A 27,040-nucleotide genomic window follows, 5' to 3' on the forward strand; every position below is an offset into this window, starting at 1 on the left:
AAAATATCATTTCTATTTTTCAGCAGATAGAAAGTTTCATTCAGATCAGCTGAATAAAAGCGACCTTTTTGCATACCTGTTTGAATAAAAAACATAATTATTACATTTATAGGTATTTATAGGTAATTGTTTCATTATAGTTAGCACCTCTTAAACAAATCTGAATAATATCTTATGTGACTCATGGCGCTATTTTAAATTTCCTCTGAGCATCAGTCATGCAGTGGCCTGCCGTAAAACTGAAAGCCCAGAAACGATACATTCCTGCACCGAACTCGTCAGAGAGCCAACCCGTTTGTTTAGTCAGGGGAAAAAAACCACCCCTGTGTGTCTCCTGGTCGGGGTAATCAGTCGCACTGTGGGGTTCTGCAGAAGTTGCAGGCCTGAATGACCTTTAGGATTTCTACGCCGAGGCGCACTCCCCGACACTCCCTCACATTCTGCTGAGAGTCATCAATTATGCAGGGAAGCTGCTCGCACTGAGGGGGAAGATAGCAGCAACAATATGGCGACAACCGCAGTTTCTCCTCAACCTTTCCCACATCTGCAGTCCTGCACCGACTCCCCGGATTCACTGTAACCGTCGCAAAGTGAGTATAATTCATATTTGCTGTTGGTTGGGGATGAATCGGGGCTGAAGGTGGGTGTTTTTGTTCCTTCTGTACGCTGAATGTCGCGTCTTTTCTTTTTTATATGTATATTTTTGGGAGCAAGAAGGAAGAGGGTGTCAGCGCCTTCTGAATATCTGTCATCTGGACTAGAGCAAAGGGAAAATATACATTTATCTCTCAGTTTGTGTGGATTTTGCGGAAATCTTGGAATCCGTCGAGCAGCTTAAATAAAAACGGAACATGATTTATAAGTGAGGTTTGGTTCAGGGCGCAGCCTGCACAGAAAATCTGCTATTTTCTTGCATTTTTTGTTTTTTTTGTTTTACTCTTGGGAGTCCAGGATGATGCATTCGAAGCAGAAGGCTTTGAGAGGGAGGAAATGTAAGTATAGCCATGACAGTGAAGAAATGTACGATCCTCCAGGTGATCTTGGTGTAGCAGTCACCATCCTCTGCTGATCTTATGGAATGGGTTCACTTCATGCTTCAAACTATACGTGCTGCCTTATTTGTTCTATTTCGCTTGAACTCTCTGGGCTGTGCTTTGCACACATAGGCGCTTATTGATTTAACAGTCGACATGGCTCCTCGGGTGTGGTGCAGATGCTCTGCGCGCAAAAACGCACAGAATGTACCGAGAGAGAAAAAACAGCATCAGATTAGGTGCGTTTCACCGCTGAGTGTCTCCGAGGTTACGTTTGGGCTCATTTATTTGAAAAATATGTGGAAACTCGCGAGTTTGGCGAGCCCGTGTCTCTCCCAGCGTGATATTTGCAACATACAAACCTCCCACTGCAGCAGTGCTGCTTCGGCCGCTTTGGTTGGAGCGGGCCACTTCTGTCCGCAGTATCACCTCCAGTTCAGTGGCGGATCAGGACTTTTCCTACTTGATAAAATATTTAACAAAAGGACGGATGATGGCGTGTTGAGGCCCATCTTTTAACTAATCTGCTTTTAGTAAACACTCTCTTCAATGCGGTTGCCAGTTTGACCGAAAACACGCCCAGGATGTGATCGGATAACCCAGCCTGGGTGACTCAGAGTGAATTAAATGATAAACCTTAGCCTACAAAAAGGACATTTGGGCAGCGTAAGTTTTGTTTTATTGTACGGACAGCTTGGTGGTTTTGACCCCCCATCCCATCCCGCGTTTACGCATTCACGCGCGCCTTGCACGTGTAAGTGCGCGTGCGTTGGCGCGGTGCTGAAGCGGACAGCACCAGCAGAGCAGCAGCAGCAGAAGGTTCCGGGGTCCATTTTATAAAAGGCTTGCCTCGGTACACTGCGTGCATGTTTTCTTTCTGCGTCTCGCTGCGTTTATGGTTATGTTTCACTGCTCCCTTCATCCCAGGATGGACTGATTCAGGTTTTTTTCTGGGCGCTATTCAGCTTCACTCGTCGAGCGTTTGCAATTAGAGAGGGTTATGCAAGACGGGAGCAGGGGAGTGACGGGCCTTGTGTTTCAGATATGGCTGACAGTCCTGTTCAGGCTTTGACCACCTTCCTTTAACCACAAGTTGAAATACACAGGTGCATCTAAATGCGTTAGAATATGATCAAAAAGCTCATTTATTTCAGTAACTGAAGTGAAAAAGGGGAACTTAATGCTACATAGATTCATTACACACTGGGTGCTATGTTTTAATCGTTTATTTCTGCTTATGTTGATCACTGATCATGAATTACATCTAGTGAAAACTCAAAATTAAGTTTCTAGAATATTACAAAAGAATATTAAGAATGGATAATAATTAAGAAATGTTATGTTATGACCTGAACAATTATGGGGAAGACTGCTGACCTGACCGTTGTCCAGCAGACAGTCATGTCATCACTAATCAGTAAAAGCCAAATTGAAAAAGTAGGTTTTAAGCTCAGACTAAATTAGTACCGGGTCTACAATAGTGTGTGAGTTGGAGTTAGCTTGTTCCACATCCTAGAAGCAGCACCAGTCTGGACACCAGACCCAATGATGCAGACCAGCTGAAGGCTGCTATTAAAGCAATACGACATTCTTAACACCTCAGCAGAGAAACAGGCTGATCTCCTCCATATCATGCTTCATTGATGCAGGAATTAATTGAAAAGGATACCCAATCAAGTATTGAGTACATTTACTGTACAGTACATGGACATACTTTTTAGTAGGTGGAAATTTCTGGATAAAAAATACAAAAACGAAATTCACACATCCCACCCACACAAAACACTACCTACACCCCCTGCCAACAAGTTTGCAACCCCCTCCCTTCTACCCTTTGACCACCTGCTTGCACTTAAGATCACTGAGGAAGATGTGAAAAGGCTCTTTCAGTGTCAGAAGACCAGGAAAGCCCCAGAACCAGATGGTGTTTCTCCCTTCTGTCTCAGATCCTACGCTGACCAACTGGCCCCCATCTTCACTCAGGTGAGGCTGGGGAGCATCTTCTCCTGCACAAGAACCACGAGCACCGGTGCCCCTCAGGGGTGTGTTCTCTCCCCACTTCTGTTCTTTCTGTAAACAAATAACTGCACCTCAGCGGATTCATCTGTGAAACTCCGGAAGTTTGCAGATGACACTACTGACATTGTTCTGATCCAGGACAATGACCAGTCTGCATACAGACAGGAGGTGGACTGTCTGGTACACTGCTGTGGTCTGAACCACCTGGAGCCTAACCCGCTCAAAACTGTGGAGATGACGGTGAACATCTAGAGAACCACCTCCCGCACAGACCTGACACACAGACATTGTTTCAGAAGAAAGCCCAAAAGAGACTGTACTTCCTGCGGCAACTCAAGTACAACATGCCGTAGGAGCTGCTGGTCATCTTCTACACTTCCATCATTAAGTTTGAGATGTCTTCATCCATCTCAGTGTGGTTTGGCTCATTCACAAAACAGGACAGGTCCAGACAGCAATGAACGATGCGGTCTGCAGAGAGGATCATCAGGGCTGACCTTCCCTCCATCCTGGACTTGTACAGGTCTAGGGTCAGAAAAAATGCAGTTAACATCTCTTCAGACCCCATACATCCTGGACACAAACTTTTACTTTTACCTAGACTTTACCAGCCGCCACAGACATGGCTTTCCCATGCTCTCCCTCTGATGAACACCCTCCAGCCAGAGTGCTCAGCTACCCTGCTGTGAAACAAAATATGCGAGTATATACGAGTTTCTCTAAAGTTTATATACTTATAGTTAATGTCTGTACATTGTGAGTGTATGAAATTGTAGTCAAACTCATTGTTTGTGAACATTATATTGACTTATAAAGCTGATTTTAATTCTGAAAAACATTTTGTGCTCCTATTTGTTCAGAATTTTTGGTCTTCATCTGCTATAAGCTAGAATCATCATAATTAACAGAAATAAATTATTGAAATATATCATTCTATGTCTACTGAAGCTATATAATAATGAGTTTCACATTTGAATCACTGTAGTAAAGTAATTCTTGATAATATTCTGTTTTAATTGAGATGCAGCTATAAATACTCAAATGGACTAACACAAACATTATAATAAACAAAAAGGGCAAAGAGAAGAGAACAATCTATTTTTTTAACCTTTTTTTAAAAACTATTTCACGTCTGTCCTTCATGATCCCTCCTCTTTCCTTCCACTGCAAATTGAGCAGATGTCCCTCTACCCTTTTACAAGAAGCCATGTCAAAGAAAAACATTTACTGAGTCATGCAGCCATTTGGGCTTTTCTGTCAACAGTTCTTAGGTTCTTGAAAATATCATAACGAGTAAAACCGCTCTTGTCGTTCTCAAAAATCTAGAAATCCTACTTAGTCACATGTTTTTGCTGTTTATTGCATGATCTCACCACACAAAAATGATAAAAACAGCTTGTAATCAAGTCCATAGCTTTTCTTTGCTTCTGTTGTGAACACATTTTTAGCTGTAATTGTAATAAATGAGCTGAGCTCTTCAAATAGAAATGCATAGACAACAACACATGTAAAACTTTAACAAAAATAATTATTAACTAAACATGTAGGAGCTCATCAAACTGTGGGAATCCAGATTGGTGCTTAAACTGTGCTCACATGGAGTGAACCCATTATTTACATGTTGCTGCTGTTGCATGATCCTAGAGGGGTGAAAACAAGCTTTTCTTTCTTTCTGCTGTGAGCATAATGTTAGCAAAAATGGCATAGTCACTAAAACATGTGAAGCCTGAACCAAACCGGTTAAAACCGAGATTCATAGGGTATTTTTTTTGGAAATCTGTATCTTTAAATCAGCTCACTAATCTAGTGTAAAACAGATTCCTAGGATAAAACAGATAAAATCTTTTAGAAATTATATAAATTTAGGGATAACTAGTTTCCTGTTCAAATAATATTGATAAAGTTGCAGATAGAAAGACGGCTATGTGGGCCTACTGGGTAATTCAGATGAGAAAATGCAATCTGTTCATCTTAATTTTCAGATCTTTGCATTCATGTCCACCAGACATGAAGAGAGTTTACAAGATTTACAAATTGTTTAAATATACAAATTAGGCGTATGGTTGCTATGATTGTCGCTATGACAACCTTGGGTAAAGTATCCCAGTTTAGTATAGAAGCATTTTGCACCACAGTTACTAACAAAAATGTATAACACTTTTATTTAAAAAAGAAAAACAACAATTATTTATATTGTATAATAACGGTATAAATAATAATACCATGTGTATAATTACAGTTGTAATGTTGCTTTCAGAACCTTTGTTATTGTTTTGATTTTGCTGTGTTGACTTGAGCAAAAGTATATAAGCACCTTTTAATGTATGATTATTTTTCAGAAACTTAATGAGTTAATATTACATCTTTTTGCTGAGATTTGAGATTAGTCAGGCCATCGGCTTGGGTAGCCAGCTTGCAGTTGGCTGCTTAACAGACATGTCGCCCATAGTTTACAAACTAAAAACAATGTTATCCTAATAAGAGTGAAGGTTGATTTGTTTTTGTTGTAAGCAAGGGGAAATGTATAGTAGGCCTCTTTCAGCCAGCTGACGGGAAGTTTGCAGGAAAAGGTGGGGTCGGGATAGCACTGTATTACTCTATTCATCATAAAAGAGGCACTTTTTGGCATCTCTTTTAAAGTACTTCAAACTGTAGGACCAGAACAAAGGAAATTCTAAAAACTGTTTAACCCTTGTCAAATAGATACAAATTGAGAACTGTTTCAATTCTATTCCAAATGATTTTTTCACATATCTATTTGCTGTGATAATTAATGCAGTCATGCTATATGACCTTATCTCTTTCTCCTCCTGCAGAGCTGCTAATGTGGATGGTACAAACCTAATGACCAAGTAGCTGCAGGATGAAAACATGGCTGCACCCCTTATTGCACCGCCAGGACCTAATAGCTTCAAGAAGTTCACGAGGGAATCTTTGGTGGTCATTGAGCAGCGCATCAAAGAGGAGAAGAACAAGAAGCCACCCAAGCAGGACAGCAGCTACCGCGACGATGACGACGAGAACAAACCCAAACCCAACAGCGACCTGGAGGCCGGGAGGAGCCTGCCCTACATCTATGGGGACATCCCTAAAGGAATGGTGGCGGTACCACTGGAGGATTTGGATCCATACTACCTGAACTCTCAAAAAGTGAGTTTTAGAAGACCCTTTTATTTTATTTTTTATAAGAACTGGATGGATGTTTCTGGTTAGTGTGTGTTTTGGGGATTTGTCCCTCTTTCTTAAGCTGCCACAATCACAAATTATGTATATAAAAATGTCTAATATTATAGACCTGGCATTTGATCATACAACATGTCATCAGTGTCACCTCTCACTCATCGTACTTGGCATGTTTTACCTTCATATTCTACGTAAAAGCATCTCCTTGGTGCTTGCTTGGAGCTTCAAAGACGAGAGAAAATATCTGTGATTATGAATCCAACCCACTGCAATAAAATACAGATGTTTCTGTGTCAGCAAACACAGCGTTAGCTATGTCGAGTATTTTACAAATTGTCCTCCAGGTGTGCGATGTTTGCATTTATTTTGAAAGAAATTGTGTCATTTTGATGTCCCAATGTAGTTATTTTTCTTTGGAAGAGTGAGAGTAGAGCTGTTATCTTTGATGTGCTCCCTGGGCTTTGGGGAAAAGGTCAGGGGCGGTTAAGGTTGAAAACCTCCTGTTCCACATGACGGCATTTCCAAATTGTTTCGGAGTTAATCCATTGTAGAATCAGGAAGCAGAGAGGACTGTCGTTGTCTTACAGCAAGACACGTGTCTCTCTGGGGCTTCTGTCACGCCTGACGCTCAGCGTGAGGATGTCCAGGTGTGACCTTGGCTGACTCTGACTGTAATCAGCTAGGTGTCATCCAAAACTGCTGAAGGAGACCAGGATTGTTTTACTGTCGGATGAGTCAGACTAAGAGTGAGGGGGAGCTGTTTACAGACGTTACAAGTTGAAATGACATGATGTAAAATCTGAGCTGTTCTTTTATCACCTTTGTTTTGAAAGAATAATCTTTCATAAAATGACTCTTCCTGCAGATGCTCAGGGAACTGTGGGGAGTTCCCAATAGTATCTTCACCAATGCTTTCTTCCACATAGAAATATTTAATAAAAATGTCCTCAAATCATGTATTAAGCTTAGAAAATGCTACAGAAATGTAAGTACTTCCATGCTTACTGGTTAATTGGAGCCGGTCATAAAGTGTTTAGTCATGATCAGGTGAAGTGATTTATGTTGATATTGTGCATGTGTGAGAGTGGAGGTGCCCTACGTTCCTCTTCCTTCTCCTGTCTGTCTCCGTCTCATACCTCCTGGTCTTCTCTCTGTGCACGCTGCCTGTTATGTAACGCACCAGTCCAGCGCACAAGAAGGAGACACGATTCGGTTGCCACGTGGAAAGCATGGTCCGGCATTACGTGGAGCGGTTGATTTTTCAGCTTCTTTCATACACTCTTTTTTTCTTGTCATTTCTATTCTGGTTTTGTCTCAAATGTATCCGAGGCAGGCAGGCAGGGCTCTTTGTGTTGGTCTCTTCTTGACTTTTGCAGCAGTCCTGTTCCCTCTCTGTGCTTCAGGCAAATCTAATCATGGTCCATCAACCCAGCCTCATTCCCAAGGGAGAGCTGATGCTGCTATGGATGTCGAGCAGCCCTGTGACGTCAGGTCAGGTGGTGACCTTGGTGGTTGATCTGTGTCTTTGTTGCTGTGGACTGGCAGACCCATAGTCTGCAGGAAGGAGGGAGGTGTTAGGGGTCTTGACAAGTCTCAATTTACGACTCTTCTACATTGTGTCATATCAGAGCTGGGTGATGACGTAAGTTCCAGCCCTCCCCTCCTCCCTGGTAAGCAAAGAGTGATTTTTTAGGACACAGAGACGAGCTGGACTGGGTCCAGGTTTAGCTCCGGGTTGATTTTCAAAAAGTTTGGGTGAGCTGAGGTGAGAACAAGGATGAAATGGACTACATGTGCAAGGATGCTTGAGCACACCTGCTTACCTTCTTGCTGAAGTTTACTGGCTGAGAAATGCTTAAATATAAAGATGCACCGATTGGGTTTTCCCTGGCCAATAACAATTTTTGATTTTTCTTTCAGATTTGACCTCCTAACTCTTTTTCAGGCCTATAAAACATGAAAGAGTTAATGGGTCAGATTTTGAGTTTTGAATTTAACAGGTATCAAAGTTATTACAAAATTATCACCATTTATGCATCAAAGCATTTGGCTCTATTTTTTATCTGATTTGTTTTAACCCTTTAAAGCCTGATATAAGAAAGTATAGTTTTGTTATATATGGATTTTTAAGTATGATTTTAAGAAATGCTTTGGATAACAACACAAAAATAATTTTATAAAACATCAATTGGTTATCTAAACGTTTCGTAATTGATATATTAGGCTTTTGTTGTCATATAATTAGCATGACCTAACAGATACATTTAAACAGGGCTAATTATTTTATTCAAACTGTATAACACTTTTCTTTTGGTTTTGGTTTTTGGAAAATTAGTTGGCAGATTGATTATTGTGTATTTGCTTAATAATGCCAAATTGAATTTTATTTAGATTTGAGATCTTTCTTGTATTAAATTATGTTAAATGGACATGTGGACACAAATGTGTGAAAGGAGACATGTCTTCATACCCAGAGGAGGAATTTTTGGCCTTGGAGGGCTGTTGTCCTGCACCTTTTAGACGTGTCCCTGAACCATCTCACCTGCTTTAAATAGTTAAATTATCTTTTCAGCCTACCACTGAAGTTCTGTGGGAGCCTGCTGATGATCCATTAATTTAAATCAGGTGTGTTCAAGCAGGGAAACATTGATTCTTGACGGTCAAAATTGATGACCCCTAGAGTCTAGATCAGTTGCTCAGAGTGAATCTTAATGTTTCAATTTCAGTAATTTGCATTAAAAAGAATTTAAAAGGGAAGCCTGGTACAATATAAAATACTTTTTTAATTGCAATTATTTGAGATATTCAGCTTTCAAAATTTATGTAATCATTGACCTGAAATGTAAGCAAAATGAGCCACCGCAGTTGTCAAATGAAAACACAACCAATTTAAAGAAATTATTCAATACCAGAATTTCTTTCACTGCAGTGAATGAAAGCAACACCTAAGATATTTGGAAAATATTTAGAAATGTTTGTTTATTTCCTGACAAAATTATACTGTGGATAAATACTTCAAAAAGAGAAGAAATTACTATTTAAATCAAGATAAATAATGATACATTTGCTTTTAAAACTAGCAGTTTTCTACAGTTTATCTGATGACGTTTTTATACTCTGACATTCTGAAAGAGGTTGCCATTACTGCATATTATTCCCATGGTATATTTCAATGTCTGGCCTCTATTTAAACTGAACTCTCACAAATAAAATGTTACCTACTCCTGATCTATATTCACCTGAATAAAAGGGTTTGAAAAAACTAACAGGGCTGATATAATTATACGTTAGTTTTGACCAGCTGATGGGTGGAGTTATCACCCCTTTTTAGACATTTTCTCTTTCCATATCTGTCTTCTGTTACAATAAGGCAAGTTTTCATGTGCTGACGTGATTTAACTGCCTTAAAAGCAAGCAATTTTCTGTTTAGTTTCTAGCAAAAGGTCTTTGAACTTTTTAACACTTTTTAACATCAAAACTACAAACGTCAATGTTATTTTAACGTTTGTTTATTGGCATTTCATGTAATTGACCAACAAAAGGTGCTGCAGTATTATAAAGTGTGAGGAAAAGGCTACAATGTTTTTAAAAAAATATTCACTAATAAAAATCTGAAAATGTGTTGTCCATTTGTATTCAGGCCCCTTTACTATGATATCCCTAAACCAAACCCAGTGCAACCTATTGCATTCACCTAATTTGTGAATAGAGTTAGTTTGCGTGTAACGTAATATCATAATAATAACAATTATTCTGTGAAGGCCTCAGAGGTTTGTTAAAGAACATTTGTGAACAACAGCATCATGAAGACCAAGGAGGAGCTGCAAAGATCCACAGCTCAGGTGGGAGGATATATAGACTGTTATCAACTCCACAAATCTGGTCTTTATAGAACGGTGGGAAGAAGAAAGCCACAAGATTCCCCGATAAAAGTTTGCACTAAGCCATGTAAAGGACACATCAAGCATAAGAAATTAAACCTTTGGGTGTATGCCAAATCGCTATTTCTAAGGAAAAACATTGCTCATAACTCTGAACACAGAGTGGTGGCAGCATTATGCTGTGGGGATGCTTTCCTAAACAGCAATGGGAACGCTGGTCTAAGTTGATGAGATGATGGACCCAAATACAGAGAAACACTAACAGTAAACTAGTTAGAGGCCACAAAAGGCTTGAGACTGGGGAGTATCTTCTAGCAGGACAACTCCACTAAACATGCAGACAGAACTACAATGGGATGGTTTAGGTTAAATGTTACTGTGTTTGAATGGCCCAGTCAAAGTACAGACCTAAATCTAATTAAGAATCTGTGGCAGAACTTGAAAATTGTTGTTCAGGGACCCTCTCCATCCACACTGACTGAGCTTGAACTATTTAGCGAAGACGAACAGGCAAACATTTCTCCCTTTAGATGTGCAAAACAGGTAGAGACATACCCTAGAGGTTTGTTTTATTTGTGAGAAAAACTTCAAATTCACAATTACACATACTTGTGACCAAGTATGTATTTATTTATTTAATTTTTTTAATGTGTCCTGTCATGGCATTTTGGGCATACCATATACAGAAGCTCGTTGAACACATGTGCCAGGGCAGATTTGCTCGACAAAAAGGATATCTCTTTTGTTGGTTGCATGTGTGTCTGTAGTAATGTGAGAAGTTGCTATCAAATTCAGATGCATATGTCTAAAGTGCATTAAAACTGGGGTTGTGGCAGTGGTGTGTGAGACCCCACTGCTTGCTGACAGCCTCCCTCACCCCAAACCTAAAGCCCTAAGTGTCTCTACTGTATTAAAATTGAGGTGGAGGATGGGGCCAAACATACCATGGGGGAGGGTACTGCATGGTGCTCCCCCAATGCCTGCAAGGTCCATCATCCCATACCTCAAGACCCTACTGATGCATGGTTTTGCATATGTTTGGTCAGAGGGCATGGGAGAACATACTTTTATGTGTCACGGGGGAGCATATACTTTTAGCCAAAAGCCATAAACAGGACAGTGCCAAAGAGCTTGCATATGTTTGTTTTTAAGTTAAAGAATAAAGTGACTTATAAAATGATTGGAGTGCTTGTACAAGAATAGTGTCTTAAAAACTATAAAGGCAAACAATCTTAAAAAGGCTTTATATTTGCTCCAGCTTTAGTGATAGACTTAAAGTATGTGGCAGAACAGCAGGTTAGCTCAGCAGCACAGCTTTTGATCTATTAATGTGTGTGAGGTAATGGGACTCTCAGAGGCGCCATAAAATGCAGTCCACTGACTATTTACCACAGAGGCTGAGAGAAGGGTGCTTTCTGAATGGCTGCCATGGCCCTCATAGATGCAAATGCTGCATCCCTGCCTGCTGACTCCAGCTTCTGAGTTGAAGCTGCGTTCTCCATCTCTCCCTTTTTCTGTCTGCCATCCTTCTACCCCTTTCCTCCTCCTCCTCCTACTGTCTTTCTATCCAGCTCCCTCCGCCCTGCTGCTGCCACAGTTGCTGCCTGCCTCGCCTGCTTCATTTGCGCTCCATCTCCCCCGCTTTCCTGTTTGCTCAGCTCTGTATTATGAAATTTTCAGTAGCTTTGCAGCAGTTTAGTTGTGCATTGCCAAAAACACACTCCATATATTTCAGGCAGTTTTTAGGTGAATGTGTGCAACTATATTGGCAATACTGGAAACTCCCTTTTGTGCTTGGTCATTCAGATTTGTGTGTTTGCACTTTAGTTTATGTGGATCAGTAATTTTGGTGCAGGCTTTCAACTATTTGGGTGAAATCTCATGTAATTAAGGGGAAATTTCCAAGTGTGTTGTTAAATATGATTGTGTTGTTTTCCTGGAATGTTTATGACATATTTAAGATTATCAATGCTGCTCTGACTAAGGTCTATTGAACGTTTGAGTTCTATCAAGTTAGCATTGTTGGATACTCTACTCTACTTGACATTTGCTTGGATATTTGTATTAGGTATACAAAATCTTATCATAGTGAGTGAGTTAACATCTCACAGTTGGTTATTATTTTTTTCCCTTTAGTCATGTGACTCCGTCACTCATCCCTCATGCCTCCGCTCCTTCTTTCTCCTCCTGCTTCTTCCCAGCTTAGCCATAGTGGTGCTATGTGGGACCTAATGTTGTTAGGGGTGCCTTGTTAAAAGCACAAGAGCCCGTATCACTCATGCAAATGCACAGTTCCATTAAAATTTCATGCAAATTGCCATGCTTTATTTAGACAATTATGAGGTTACCCACAGAAAGTGGCTTGGCAGATACTCTCGCTCTTTTTCTTCAGCGGTTGGGCTGTCTGTGTAAAAAAATCAGAAACATCCTGATAGTTCTTTTTCTATTTCATTTTGTCACAAGAATGAGTGTAAATGCCCATGCTGCTTTATTGACTAACTCAAACTTTTCCTGTCTGCTTTTGTTCTCTCCACAGACATTTATAGTGATAAATAGAGGGAAGACAATCTTCCGTTTTAGTGCCACACCTGCCTTGTACTTCATAAGTCCTCTCAATCTGGTTAGGCGAATAGCTATTAAAATTTTGATACATTCATATCCTTTTTGAAACGTTGCTGTTAACTGCAGCTTACAAGAGGGTTTCCTGTTCATATGCATTATTCACAGTAATATGTTCTGCATTTCTGCTCATACTGCTGCTGATGTTTCCAGTGACTGCAGGAGGGGACCAGGGTATGAGAGTCAGACCACTTCCACACACGTTAAGACTGTACAGGCAGTAGCCATTTTAGTGGCCACAGAAGAAAATGGCTGGCACAAATGATGAGTCATTCTTTACAGTAAACCAAGCAAACGCTCACTATCCGTGCAGTCTACCTGAGTACCCCCTATTAACCGCTAAAGGTTGTACCTTTCTTTGTTTTTGGAGGGAGACTCAGTTGGAGGAGGCAAATTACCGGCGTTAAATACACTCAGTAATGGTCAAAACTGCCAAATGACTGACTGCATGGAGAAATCTGATCCTGGATTCATGCAGTGAAGAGTCTACATCCATTTTTAAAATCTGTTGTCACCATAAATTATATTTTTCCTTAACCCTTACCTTACTCTTTTCAGCATGATCATTATGTGTACTATTTTGACCAACTGTATATTCATGACCTTTAGTGATCCTCCTGAGTGGTCAAAGCAAGTAGAGTAAGTATTATTTTACGATTCTCACCCAATATGATGAATGCATACAAAGTTTTTACTCATTCAAGTTTTACACATGTATTCAAGATCTGAATCTTCCATTGTTACTGAAGTAAAAATAGGTTTACATAAGTATGTTACCATTAAACCAAGGTCTTCCGTACTTTGAATCGTACTTAGGGAAAACTAAAAACAAAAGCAGACAATAGGAACCATTCATATCATTCCACACTGATTAGTTTATATAAACACTAAGAGCTACTAATATTAGCAGCTATACGGCTCCAATATTACATTATAATATATTATTTCTATTTTATTTTTCTACAGAAAATAGTTATAGCTAATATTGGAAACCAACATGTTAACCTAAAGGGAAGGTTAGCCGTTTGGCTAATTTTAGATTCTAAAGATTCATAATAATATAATAAATTACACAACTATATTCTAAGTATACTTTAGTACTGACCAACTACTTATATGAACAGCTAAACGGCTGCACCTCTTTAGATAAATACACATCATTCTGTTCTGCATTATTCTAGATATAATGTTTTTGTATTTACAACCTTCCACCTACTAGTAACAGTTGGACAGCCGCTAAAACAAGAAACGTATTGACACTGTGACAATGTGAATTGCTTAACTTTTGATATTATTAGCAGCTGTTTGGCAACTAATTTTACATTCTAAAATGTTGCTTTATCACAGTATCCTGTAATATTGCTGTAGAGTATAAACAATACAGTACTCTACTGTGTTCAGTCCTATACATAGTTTTGTATTCAAAGTCTTTACTTACCATTAACAGCTCAACTGATAATATTTCAAGCTAAAATGTTAGCGTTGTGAGAACGTTAACCATTTGGAGTCTAATTGTAACAGATACGAGGCTGCTATGTTATGGGATGCTATAACAGTTTAGTACATTGCAATTTGCTGCTCTGCCTAATACCATAAATTATTATTTTTTTTCCATTCCCAGCTTTTTACCTACTAGTAAAAGCCAAACCGCTGCTGATATTAGATGCTAACATGTTGACACTGTGAGAATACAGGTCCTTCTCAAAATATTAGCATATTGTGATGAAGTTCATTATTTTCCATAATGTAATGATGAAAATTTAACATTCATATATTTTAGATTCATTGCACACTAACTGAAATATTTCAGGTCTTTTATTGTCTTAATACGGATGATTTTAGCATACAGCTCATGAAAACCCAAAATTCCTATCTCACAAAATTAGCATATCATTAAAAGGGTCTCTAAACGAGCTATGAACCTAATCATCTGAATCAACGAGTTAACTCTAAACACCTGCAAAAGATTCCTGAGGCCTTTAAAACTCCCAGCCTGGTTCATCACTCAAAACCCCAATCATGGGTAAGACTGCCGATCTGACTGCTGTCCAGAAGGCCACTATTGACACCCTCAAGCAAGAGGGTAAGACACAGAAAGAAATTTCTGAACGAATAGGCTGTTCCCAGAGTGCTGTATCAAGGCACCTCAGTGGGAAGTCTGTGGGAAGGAAAAAGTGTGGCAGAAAACGCTGCACAACGAGAAGAGGTGACCGGACCCTGAGGACGATTGTGGAGAAGGGCCGATTCCAGACCTTGGGGGACCTGCGGAAGCAGTGGACTGAGTCTGGAGTAGAAACATCCAGAGCCACCGTGCACAGGCGTGTGCAGGAAATGGGCTACAGGTGCCGCATTCCCCAGGTCAAGCCACTTTTGAACCAGAAACAGCGGCAGAAGCGCCTGACCTGGGCTACAGAGAAGCAGCACTGGACTGTTGCTCAGTGGTCCAAAGTACTTTTTTCGGATGAAAGCAAATTCTGCATGTCATTCGGAAATCAAGGTGCCAGAGTCTGGAGGAAGACTGGGGAGAAGGAAATGCCAAAATGCCAGAAGTCCAGTGTCAAGTACCCACAGTCAGTGATGGTCTGGGGTGCCGTGTCAGCTGCTGGTGTTGGTCCACTGTGTTTTATCAAGGGCAGGGTCAATGCAGCTAGCTATCAGGAGATTTTGGAGCACTTCATGCTTCCATCTGCTGAAAAGCTTTATGGAGATGAAGATTTCATTTTTCAGCACGACCTGGCACCTGCTCACAGTGCCAAAACCACTGGTAAATGGTTTACTGACCATGGTATCACTGTGCTCAATTGGCCTGCCAACTCTCCTGACCTGAACCCCATAGAGAATCTGTGGGATATTGTGAAGAGAACGTTGAGAGACTCAAGACCCAACACTCTGGATGAGCTAAAGGCCGCTATCGAAGCATCCTGGGCCTCCATAAGACCTCAGCAGTGCCACAGGCTGATTGCCTCCATGCCACGCCGCATTGAAGCAGTCATTTCTGCAAAAGGATTCCCGACCAAGTATTGAGTGCATAACTGTACATGATTATTTGAAGGTTGACATTTTTTGTATTAAAAACACTTTTCTTTTATTGGTCGGATGAAATATGCTAATTTTGTGAGATAGGAATTTTGGGTTTTCATGAGCTGTATGCCAAAATCATCCGTATTAAGACAATAAAAGACCTGAAATATTTCAGTTAGTGTGCAATGAATCTAAAATATATGAATGTTAAATTTTCATCATGATATTATGGAAAATAATGAACTTTATCACAATATGCTAATATTTTGAGAAGGACCTGTATTAGTAGCTGCTTGACTGCTAATTTTACATCTCAAAGCTTGTTTTATTACAATATCCTATAAAAATGTAGCAAGTAATGCAATAATATTATGTTGGGTGTAAAGAATACAGTTTGCTACAGTATAGCTGGCATTTACCAACTAATTCAAACTATTAATTGCAGTATACTAATATAACATTTTAGTGTATCAGAATATTTTTTATTAAAAATATTGTAATTTTTTCTTTTATATTTAGAGCCTTTTAAATAGAGCTAAATGGCTACTAATATTAGAAGCATTGCTGACAGTGTTAAAATGTTAACATTTTAGCAGCTAACTGCTATATGGCAGTATACTGTAATCTATCCATCCATCATTTTCCATTTTAAGTCAGCTCAGGATTGACTGTTAAATCTAAATGTGATTAATAGCCTTTATCTGGTCCAGTAAACTGATCCTTTCCACATTTTTGTCTTTCAGGTACACATTCACAGGAATTTATACATTTGAGTCTCTTGTAAAAATCACCGCACGTGGATTCTGTATAGATAATTTTACATTCCTAAGAGATCCATGGAACTGGCTGGATTTCATGGTCATTTCGATGGCGTAAGTATTGTTCTTTTAATAATACTTTGCCATCCTGGCATTTAGCCACTTTATTATTAAACGCGGGTATAGAAATTGATGTTTTAGCAAATATATTTCTTGCTTTTTACTGTTTTTACTGTTTGATAACCCATCTTTGCGTTTTCTCCATTTATCTGAGACTTTTCTGGTGTTTCTCGTTGGGAATCAAAGCCGATCTCCATCCAGTACTTTGCAGCCCCAGTGACTTCTTCCATACTTCAGATTAGCTTCCTCTCGTCATCCGACTGTTTGTCTCAGTCACCTTTTTGGTCTTGACCATTTGGGCTTGACAGCATATTCACAAAGGCACCTTGCCTTCAATCATTATTTTACGTCAATTAGTTTAAGTCAGCTTTATCAAATATGTACCCCAGAGTGATCAGTAAATTGCAATTCATTTTCTCTGTCTGTCTGTCTGTCTGTCTGTCTGTCTGTCTGTCTGTCTGTCTGTCTGTCTGTCTGTCTGTCTATCTGTCTGTCACAAAGCCCACCTGTGGGGATAATTCATCTTATATATATGCATGTATATAATGAGCTGTTGTAACTGTGGTTTGATCCTGCAGGTATATAACAGAGTTTGTAAACCTAGGCAATGTCTCAGCTCTGCGCACGTTCAGGGTGTTGAGGGCATTGAAAACTATTTCTGTAATTCCAGGTAAGACAGGATGGGGCGAGGGGAAGGTGGGGCGGGGTCGGTGTTAGGTGTATGTGTCTTTCTTTCCTTTTACCTTCCACCCTTCTCCTCAGTGGACAGGCTCTGTGAGTGGCGTCGTCTCCTCCCGGTTCGGTGGTGTTGTGCTCTTGGCGTGTGTGGTTTTTGTCATCGTGTTTGTTCTGTGTGTGATCCTTCCCCTATTTCAGATATATAACAGAGTTTGTGGACCTGGGCAATGTATCTGCGCTGAGAACGTTCAGAGTTCTCCGAGCATTGAAAACTATCTCTGTCATTCCAGGTGAGACTCAGTTTAAACACTAAGGCTGACCCTCGCACCCTTTGTTTTCTACTCACTATTATTATGATTAAAGCTATGATTTAAGCAGCAACAAAAGAATTGGAGACAGCCATGTTTTTATTTATTTTTCCTCCAAAATGATCAAAAATGGTACTAATACATTTTTGATAGGCTTTGCAGTCTCCTCTAAGGTCATTCAAAGTGTCTGCACTCTCTTCTGCCCCACCAGCTCTCTCATTATGAGGCTTGTCTCCAGTTTGGTTTGTCTTAAATGGAACTCTGAATAACAAGACTTGTAGGCCTAAAAATGCTGAAATTATTTCATTTTGAAGAAGTTATTTCTAGTATATATCAAAACATTTAGATGTAAATTAACAATGCGCCAAAGTACAATTGATATCATGCAAAAGGACATGTTGCTTGTTGTAACAATATCCAGTAGAAAAATGCCATCTAAGTTATGATGTCCCTTAAGTATGGCTGATTAAATGGTAAGCATATGAAAAGCTCTTTTATGACCTACTTGTGATAATTGTCAAATTAAGAGGTAAAGATGTGAATAAGATTTAAAACTAATCAATCTTTCATAGCTTCAATCTCACACCTCAAATTTGAATACATTTATTAAGTGTGGGAATCTTACATAATTTTGTGTCATTAAATCAATTGTTTAACAAGTTCTGTAAAAAGATGCAGAAGCATTTTTTATTTATACGTTTTTGAGTTTATCAGAGTTTCTTGGCTTATCAAATTAATAACCCACAACTTCCTGTTTCCCAGTGGTATGACTGTGACGTGATACATAGGTCCATTTCCATTTGCCACTCTTCAAAATGGGAAAGACAGACATTACATTAAAGCACGGTTTGATGTTGTGTTGATCTTTAAAAGTCAGTAAAAAGCCAAGCAAAAATAGCCACTCAGTTCTGCCAGAGAGCTGAATCCAAATTTTCGGTGTGAGGTCATGTTCTAGCAATAAAGGTAAAAATTATTTTTTACACATCTTTACCAGGGGTGGCAATAAATGTGGAGAGCTCGTAATGTTTCCAGTTATGCTTTCTGTATCGTCTTCAGCACTTCCACTGTGATTGTGTTTTTATGTACATTGCAATAATAAAATACAGATGTAAGTAAAAAACAAAAACACAACTGGAGTGTTTTAAATCAGTGCTAATCCAAAAAGCCACAGAAGTCAAATAAGTCTGGGTTCCATTTAAGCAACAGCTTTAATCCACTTTGTTTACCTGCTTTATGAACAGTGGATGCTTTTTTTTCTATAGAAAATACTCAATATAGCTTTTTAAGAATAAAATCAGGTTAAGAAGCATGAAGAAAGGATAGAAGACAACTTGTCAAATTTTCCATCACTACTTAAACTGGTCCTACAAGAGTAATATGTTCTGTTGCTCCTGCTTTTGCTAAAGGCTGAATTGGAACAAGAAGATTCCTGTTACCAGGACCCAAACTGATACCTATGAATAGTTTTCAGAGAGATCCCACAGAATATGCTTATTATATGTGTATGAAGACTGCCAAGCCTAGTTTGTGAACATATCTCTTATGCTGCATGATGCTTTTCGGTCACTTGCTTTTATAATATTAGCCTATCAAGAGCTTGGCTGACAAAATGGCATTGAAAGTTTGATTTGCCCTATTTTTTGTTTGGTTATTGATTTTCCTTTCTCTTTATTCTTTATTTTTACTACTGTCTGAGATGGAATGTCTCAGGGGATTCAAATCATACAACTACTGACAGAAAATGTCAAAAAGATGTATAAACTCCATATTTTAAATTCAGAAGGGTTTTTGTATTTATTAACTGGACATTGATGGTGATGATTTAAATGTCAAGTGCTAATTAAATATATCATTTTAGATCTGGAAGTGTGTTTGTAGTAAAATTGCCATGTTGAGAAATATGGTAAACATTACGCTCCTTTGCCTTAACATTTACTTAATGCTGGCAGCTACTTAGCTTAGCGTAAAGAATACAGTAAACAAGGCCTGCTCTGTCCAAAGATACACAATCCATTTTTATTTTTTTTTTACAATCTATCTTCCATACTGTTAAACACAAGATAACATTCTTAGAATAGGATGGAAGATGTTTTATGAGGTTTTTGTTTATGATAAGAAAATATTTAAATCTAAACTTCAAAAGCAGCAAAAATCCTAATTAAAGTGTAGGTTTTATATAATGGAAACCTAATAATTATTCATCAACCTGGGCTGTCTAAGGTATTTTTTGGAAATAAAAACATAATTTACAATATCTTGATTTCAAAAGAACTTAACGTGTAATGGACACATCACCATGACCCTATTTGAACATTTAAAGCTGATGCGACAGAAATAAGGATTTTGCAAGGGTTGCGGGTTTGACTGCGGGCCCAGGCTTTGCTGCATGTCTTCCACCTCTTTAGACCCCTTCTCTGTCATCTTACTGTCAGATGTTTATGCTAGGCAAGGCCAACTAGTGTTTGGGTGTCGAGATGTCTTCCATTGTGAATTACTCAATAAATTGAACAAAAATCGATTTTGCATCTGCAAATCTCCTTATAAGGTAAAATCCTTTTTTAAAGTTTTGTTAATAAAGATTGGCGTTAGTTTTTCTTTGGACTGGGTCAGCCTTTTCTCATTGTTTAAGGCTTTCACAAGTCAAAGCGAAGTGGCTGCTGAACATAGCCTTAAAGTGTAAAGGATCTAATTGTCTTTAGCTTTATGTTGTAATTTTTTCACTTACAGTAAAATATCAGATTTACGTAGCAATTAAAGGTCTATTTTCATTTAAAACCCAACCACTTATGTTTTTTTTGGTCACATAGTTTTCTATATGGGATCTTCTCATCAAGATAGGAAAATGACTAGGAGTAAATGGACCCGGCCAAGCTGATAACTCTTTTACTAACACAGTCTGAGTATGAGAGACTAAACTGAGGGCATATTTTATTAGCTGTATTGCATGTACTGCCAGTAAAGCCCACTACCTGTAGAGGCTGAACAGAAAAGAGGGTGTGGGTCGCCCAGCATCCCTGTGTGAGTTGCCTGTGAATGCTGCCAGAGGATGCCTGTTCAGAAGGTAAAGTTGCTTTGTGTGAAACTGTGAATGAGACAGGTTGCAGGGCCACCGTATGGGGAGTCAGTGCTTTTGTAAATAACGCCTTAAACAAGACAGTTCAAGAAAGTGCCTGCAACTGGCACTGGCATTGAATTGCTCCTGTTCAGCCTTGGAGTTTAAATGACCTGCATGTGGTTTCCAGCCCCCCTGCCTGTGCCTCAGTCCCTTCTCATTGCCCCTCGTTGTGCTGCTGTGCTCTTTTCCTTATGGATTTCCTTTCACTATTTTGCAGCCCTCCCCCTCTTTTTTTTATTTAATCCCTTATTGGCAGTAAAAGCAAATTTCCCCTCAATATATGTTTTTGTATGGATAAATCTAAAAAGAGTGGAAAGGCTTCTAAATATTTCCTGTGTATTCTTAAGATGTTTTGTTTGTAATTTGTGATTTTATGCAAAATATTTTACAATGCATTGTTGAAATTATTATTATTTTTACTTGCCTGTAGTTTAATTAATAGAAATTTACCCTTTAATTTAAGATAAAAATTTATATTTAAATACTTAATTATATTTAAGATGTTGTAATTAAAATGGAGAATGCTTTTTCAACAATAGTTTTAGTAAACTTAGTTAAACTGGCTACGCTGTTAAGCGATAATTGCTAGCAGGATTAGATTTTTCACAGAATAACGTGGAAAATTAGCAGCTCCTATTTCACCTCTGTGGTTTGTGTATGTGTGTGTGTGTGTGTGTGTGTGTGTATGTGTGTGTGTGTGTGTGTGTGTGTGTGTGTGTGGCTGACCACCAGGCCTGAAGACCATCGTTGGAGCCCTGATCCAGTCTGTGAAGAAGCTTTCAGACGTGATGATCCTCACTGTCTTCTGCTTGAGCGTGTTTGCCCTGATTGGCCTTCAGCTCTTCATGGGGAACCTGCGCCAGAAGTGCGTGTTCTGGCCAATCAACCTCAATGAGACTTACCTGAACAACGGCAGCAAGGGCTTTGACTGGAACGAGTACATCAACAACGACAGTAAGTAGAGGCGAGGCTTTACCACTGGTGACCTGGCAGCGATGTAGAGTATGAGTCAGGCCATATGCTGGAAGGAGAAAACAACATGTCAGTTTGGCAAAACCAACTGGTTTGAAATAAAATGCTTCTGAAGGTAGAAATTTTCAGATCAAAATACACAATAAGAGCTGCAATAGCAAATAAATTAAATAGCTAATTATTGTTTGTTTTTTCTGCAGCTAATTTCTACGTCCTGCCTGGTATGCTAGACGCTCTGCTATGTGGGAATAGCTCTGACTCTGGGTAAAATGGCCTCTCCATCACCCTCCTCTAAATGCAATTGTTGATCTTAAACAGATCTGCCTGCAGTGCCTTGCAAAAGTATTCCTACCCTGTCAAACATTTTGTCACATTACACTCTGAAACATTTGTTTATTTTATTGGAGTGTTTTATGATAGACCAACATTACGTAACACATAGTTTTTAAGTAAGAGGAAAATGATACATGGTTGTCCAAACTTTTAGCAAATTAAAATCTGAAAAATATAGCATGCATGTGGACCTGGTTCCTTTTACCCCAACTGCTAGAAATAAAATTCAATACAGAAAATATTCTTCAGAAGTCATCAATTTAGTAACTAGAGTCCACCTGTATGTAATTTAAAATGAAAATAGACATGAAGGGTTGTGGTACAATGGTACAGAAAATCCTGAAATTTTCATACTAACTGTATTTGAACATTACACAGTGTTCAATCCATCATCTGTAAACAGAGCAAGAAAATCACAACTACTAATCTGAGAAGACATGGCTATCCACATACACTAACAAAGAAGCAGGCAAGGGCCCCACAATAACTCTGGAGGAGCTGCCACAGCTCGAGTGGGATAATCGTGACATTGGAGACGGATAATGATGGGCACATTCTATAAAGCTGGCCTTTATAGAAGACTGACAATAATTGTTGAATTATTATAGGGTTGCTCTATTTTTTTGCCACAACCAATATTTGGAAATAACAGTTCTGGTCAGATGACCCCAAACTGAACTCCCTGTCTTACATAAATAATGGTACTGTATGTGTGGAGGAAAACTAACAACAGAAGACATTGTTCCCATGGACGAGGTTGTGGCCACATCATGTTATGAGGATGCTTTTTTTCATCAGAGTCAGTCAGAGTTGATGGGAAGATGGATGGAGCTAAATATGGAGCAATACTGGAAGAAAAGCTCCCAGAAGATGCAAATTCAAGCTGACTGAGCTTGAGCTAGATGTGCAAGACTGTTAGAGAAATACATTGTAAGACATGCAGCTGTAATTGCAGTGAAAGGTGGTTCTACAATGTACTCACTCAGTGAGGCAATATACAAATGCAGATCTCACTTCAGATTTTTCTTGAAAAACAGGATTTCATTTAGGGGTATCATGGTAAAATTGTAGATTAGAGTAGATATGTATGCTATACTTTCAGAATTTTATTTTTAAAACCGTTTTTCAATCATATATGATTTTTTCTTCCACTTCCAATAAAAGATTTTGAAGACTGTGGTTCTAACCTGACAAAATGAGAAAGAAATTTACATCAAGGGGTGTTCATTCTTTTTTAAGGCACTGTCCTCTTGGTCAGATAGTAATATAGGCAAATAGAGCTGTGCCATTTTTCAGACTGGATGCCCTCTTCTCATTCTGTGTCTTTCTCCACCTCTCAGTCGCTGCCCGGAGGGCTTCATGTGCATGAAAGCTGGGAGGAATCCAAACTACGGCTACACCAGCTTTGACAGCTTCGGCTGGGCCTTCCTGGCTCTCTTCCGACTCATGACGCAGGACTTCTGGGAAAACCTTTATATGCTGGTACAACAGATGTGTTAACTGGTCCAGCTTGCTTTGCTACACTTCTGTCATTGAAATGATTCGCTATTTAAAGTCTGCACCCCAGGGATTCCCTCTGGCCAGGTGGCTAGACCCTTTAATGCTGAGTTTAACCTAAAATGGTGGCAGCACTTGTGACCTCAGCCCTATGGGTCGAGTGGGAGGAACAATATCTAAAATATTCAGAGCTTTATAATATGTAGTGGGCACTGAGGGAAAGTCGAGACCTCATTGAGATTGACAACCACAACTCGTATAATATTGTTTCTGTTTTTACGTTTGAAGTGGAACACTAAGCTACAGGATATGACCGTTACTATGCCAAGATGGATTATTGTGCTGCTGAGTTTAGATTTAGCGCTTCTTCACATAGAGAAAATGCAGAATCATCTGACTGGTCACACCATTTCCTTAGTTTAGAGAGACTCAAGCATTTTTCAAAACAAGTAGCTGGGTTTAAATTGTATTTTTGCAAAAATAAGTATCAATTATTCTTGTTGCAAGTTTAAAGTTCACAAAAATTTTAAACAGTCAAACAGCTTAAATAGGGACTGGCACATAATTCAAGCAATAAATGTTCAGCACCCTTTCTCCATCAACCTCTACCCTTGGTTCAGGGGAGGTCCAAAAGCACTACCTCCTTTCCATGGTTGTTTTTGGGCTAAATTTCTACCCTAGTAATCTGATTTGGCCCTGGTTGGTTCCTGCTGATGGCTCAAAGAAAGAAAAACGAGGCTGGTTCCTGGTAAAGGTTCCTGACATGGAAATGCATGTAAAGTTTTTAAGGGAGCCGAGTAAAAATGAAGTGCTTCTTCATAGTGCCAAGATGGATTATTGTGCTGCTGAGTTTAGATTTAGGGCTTCTTCACATAGAGAAAATGCAGAATCATCTGACTGGTCACACCATTTCCTTAGTTTAGAGAGACTTATGCATTTTTAAAGTGACCCTTTAGAAATAAACATCATAACATAATGTATAATATATAACGTACTTAATAATAATAATAATAAATAATAATACATTTTATTTATTGGTGCCTTTTTTGACACTCAAGATCACCTTACATCATCAAACAATAAAACAGACACAATATGAAAATAACAATAAATTTGATTACAAAGATACAATTTAAATTAGACAATGCAGTTGTGATCAGAGGGAGCTAGTTTAAACAGAGGAGTTCTGATTCAGATTTAAAATGTGGTAGTGAGTTTGTGTTGCGGAGATCAGGTGGGAGTGAGTTCCAGAGCTGGGGAGCAATGCGACTGAATGGTACCAAGACAGGCAGAGGGAACAGTGAGATGAATGGAGAAAGAAGATCTGAGGGTGCGGGCGGGTGAAGCAATGTGAATGAGGTCAGGAAGATAGGGAGGGCGAGGTTGTGGACAGCTTTGAGTATTTTATAGTTGATGCGATGTGTGATGGGGAGCCAATGATGCTGCTGTAGAATAGGTGTGATTTGATGGATTGCACGGCTGCGTGTAATGATACGGGCGGTTGAGTTCTGGACAAGTTCTAATTTATGAAGGGTTTTTATGTGGAAGGCCAAGAAGAAGAGAATTACAGTAATCTAAACAGAAAGTGACCTGACTTTGAACAAGAGCAGCCGTGGAGTGTGGAGTGAGAGAAGGTTTCAGACAATTGATGTTACGCAGATGCAAATAGGCAGACAACATTATATTGTTGACATGGGAGGTGAAGGAAAAGATGCTGTCGAGGATGACACCCAGACTCTTGACCTGAGGGAAGGGAAAAGTGGAGGAGTCATCAATAGGAATAGAAAAGGTATGAAGTTTGATTAATGTAGATTTTGTGCCTATTAAGAGAAGTTCTGTTTTATTGGAATTTAATTTATGGAGGTTTGAGGTGAATCAGGATTTTTTCAAGGTAACCAGCAAAATTCTCTTCTTTCTTTGAGGAAGCACTTCATTTTTACTCGGCTCCCTTAAAAACGTTACATGCATTTCCATGTCAGGAACCTTTTCCAGGAACCAGCCTCATTTTTCTTTCTTTGAGCCATCAGCAGGAACCAACCAGGGCCAAATCAGATTACTAGGGTAGAAATTTAGCCCAAAAACAACCATGGAAAGGAGGTAGTGATTGTTTTGATTATTACAATGTTTTACAATGCTTAGATTGAAGTACATTGATGAAATCTGCTAACATTATCAATGATATTTATTAAATAAGTTGAATGAAGCATGACAATAAACCAAGAGAATACAAACTCCTTTCAAAGCTATTTCTAGAGATTTAAGCCAGTAAAGTTTTAAGAATTATTTTGTGTTTCTGTTTTTAGATACAAATTAAGAAAATCACAAGTGCCTAACACAGTTTATAAATAACTGATTTTAAGTTTTGAAGCAACAAAATGTTGAGCTGTGTTGCTGCAACCAGTAAGTGCGGAGCCCTTACATAGGTTAGCTTGCTAATGAGTTGCCACAGACAGATTATTTTTAAACGTTTGCAGCAATAACTCTATTATTTTGATTAAATCAGTGGTGTTTTGTCTTGGCCTCGCTATCCTCCGAGTTTTACTTTTGAACTGATCTTGACCAGCATCTACTCCAGATGGTGGAGACACAAAAAAAATTACTTAACCTTTTACTGTTGTAGCTCCTGAGCACGCAAAAATCTGTCAAAATTGCCTCAGTTAGAAAAAACTAATACATATTAAGCATCTGATGATAAGTTCTCCTTTCCCACACTTCTGCTGTGCTACCTGCTACTAGACCTTGAGGGCTGCAGGAAAGACCTACATGATCTTCTTCGTCTTGGTGATCTTTGTGGGCTCGTTCTACTTGGTGAATTTGATTCTGGCTGTGGTAGCCATGGCTTATGAGGAACAGAACCAGGCCACCATGGAAGAGGCTGCGCAGAAGGAGGAAGAATTTAAAGCAATGCTCGAGCAGCTCAAGAAACAGCAGGAGGAGCAGGTAAAATCTCAGCATGATGTTATAACTTATTAAGGGGAATCTGTTTAATTTGTTCACGCTTTACTGATGTGCCCATTTCTCTTCAGACTGCTCCCCCTGCGACCTCTGCTGGCACTGTGTCGGAGGACGCAGTGGAGGACGATGGAGGAGGGCGCCTGTCTGTCAGCTCTTCTGAGATGTCAAAGCTCAGCTCCAAGAGTGCCAAAGAGCGGCGTAACCGCAAAAAGAAGTGGCGGCAGAAGGAGCAGGAGAAGGAGAAAGGTGACAGCGAGAAGTTTGTGAAGTCAGAGTCGGACGACGGTAGCAAGAGGAGCCGGTTCCGTTTCCCTGATAACCGCTTGGGTCGAAAGTCTTCCATTATGAACCAGGTGAAATCATTTAACAGAAAAATAAATTTGATATTTTTGATGAAGCATAAATATAGAATAGAAGAGTCTTAAACTTGTTTGACATTTGAGTTTTTTCGACTTCCAGCTGTTTGGTTTCTGGTCGACATCTGAAATATAGATGTGTAATGAAATGTGATAAAAATGCTCATCTTACAAAAAGAGACAAACCAATG

At 39.2% G+C, this 27,040-nt stretch overlaps 1 protein-coding gene across 4 annotated transcripts in view; it reads left to right on the forward strand.

Moving 5' to 3' along the window:
- Positions 1–213: 213 nt before the first annotated feature.
- Positions 214–27,040, forward strand: part of scn8aa (sodium channel, voltage gated, type VIII, alpha subunit a) — a 62,722-nt gene continuing 35,895 nt past the window's right edge. Inside the window, exons 1-11 of one of the 4 annotated variants that reach the window (XM_047360336.1) lie at positions 214–590; positions 5,870–6,203; positions 12,654–12,772; positions 13,286–13,375; positions 16,501–16,629; positions 17,214–17,305; positions 21,469–21,690; positions 21,909–21,972; positions 23,382–23,523; positions 26,275–26,478; positions 26,565–26,846. In XM_047360336.1, the coding sequence (XP_047216292.1) occupies positions 5,925–6,203; positions 12,654–12,772; positions 13,286–13,375; positions 16,501–16,629; positions 17,214–17,305; positions 21,469–21,690; positions 21,909–21,972; positions 23,382–23,523; positions 26,275–26,478; positions 26,565–26,846 (1,623 nt within the window). In that variant the 5' untranslated portion in view covers positions 214–590; positions 5,870–5,924. Of the gene's footprint in view, positions 591–5,869; positions 6,204–12,653; positions 12,773–13,285; positions 13,376–16,500; positions 16,630–17,213; positions 17,306–17,511; positions 17,604–21,468; positions 21,691–21,908; positions 21,973–23,381; positions 23,524–26,274; positions 26,479–26,564; positions 26,847–27,040 lie in introns of all 4 variants that reach the window. The other 3 variants (XM_047360327.1, XM_047360351.1, XM_047360342.1) reach the window with 3 other exon arrangements.

Source organism: Girardinichthys multiradiatus, chromosome 1 (assembly GCF_021462225.1).
Source record: "Girardinichthys multiradiatus isolate DD_20200921_A chromosome 1, DD_fGirMul_XY1, whole genome shotgun sequence".
NCBI lineage: Eukaryota > Metazoa > Chordata > Actinopteri > Cyprinodontiformes > Goodeidae > Girardinichthys > Girardinichthys multiradiatus.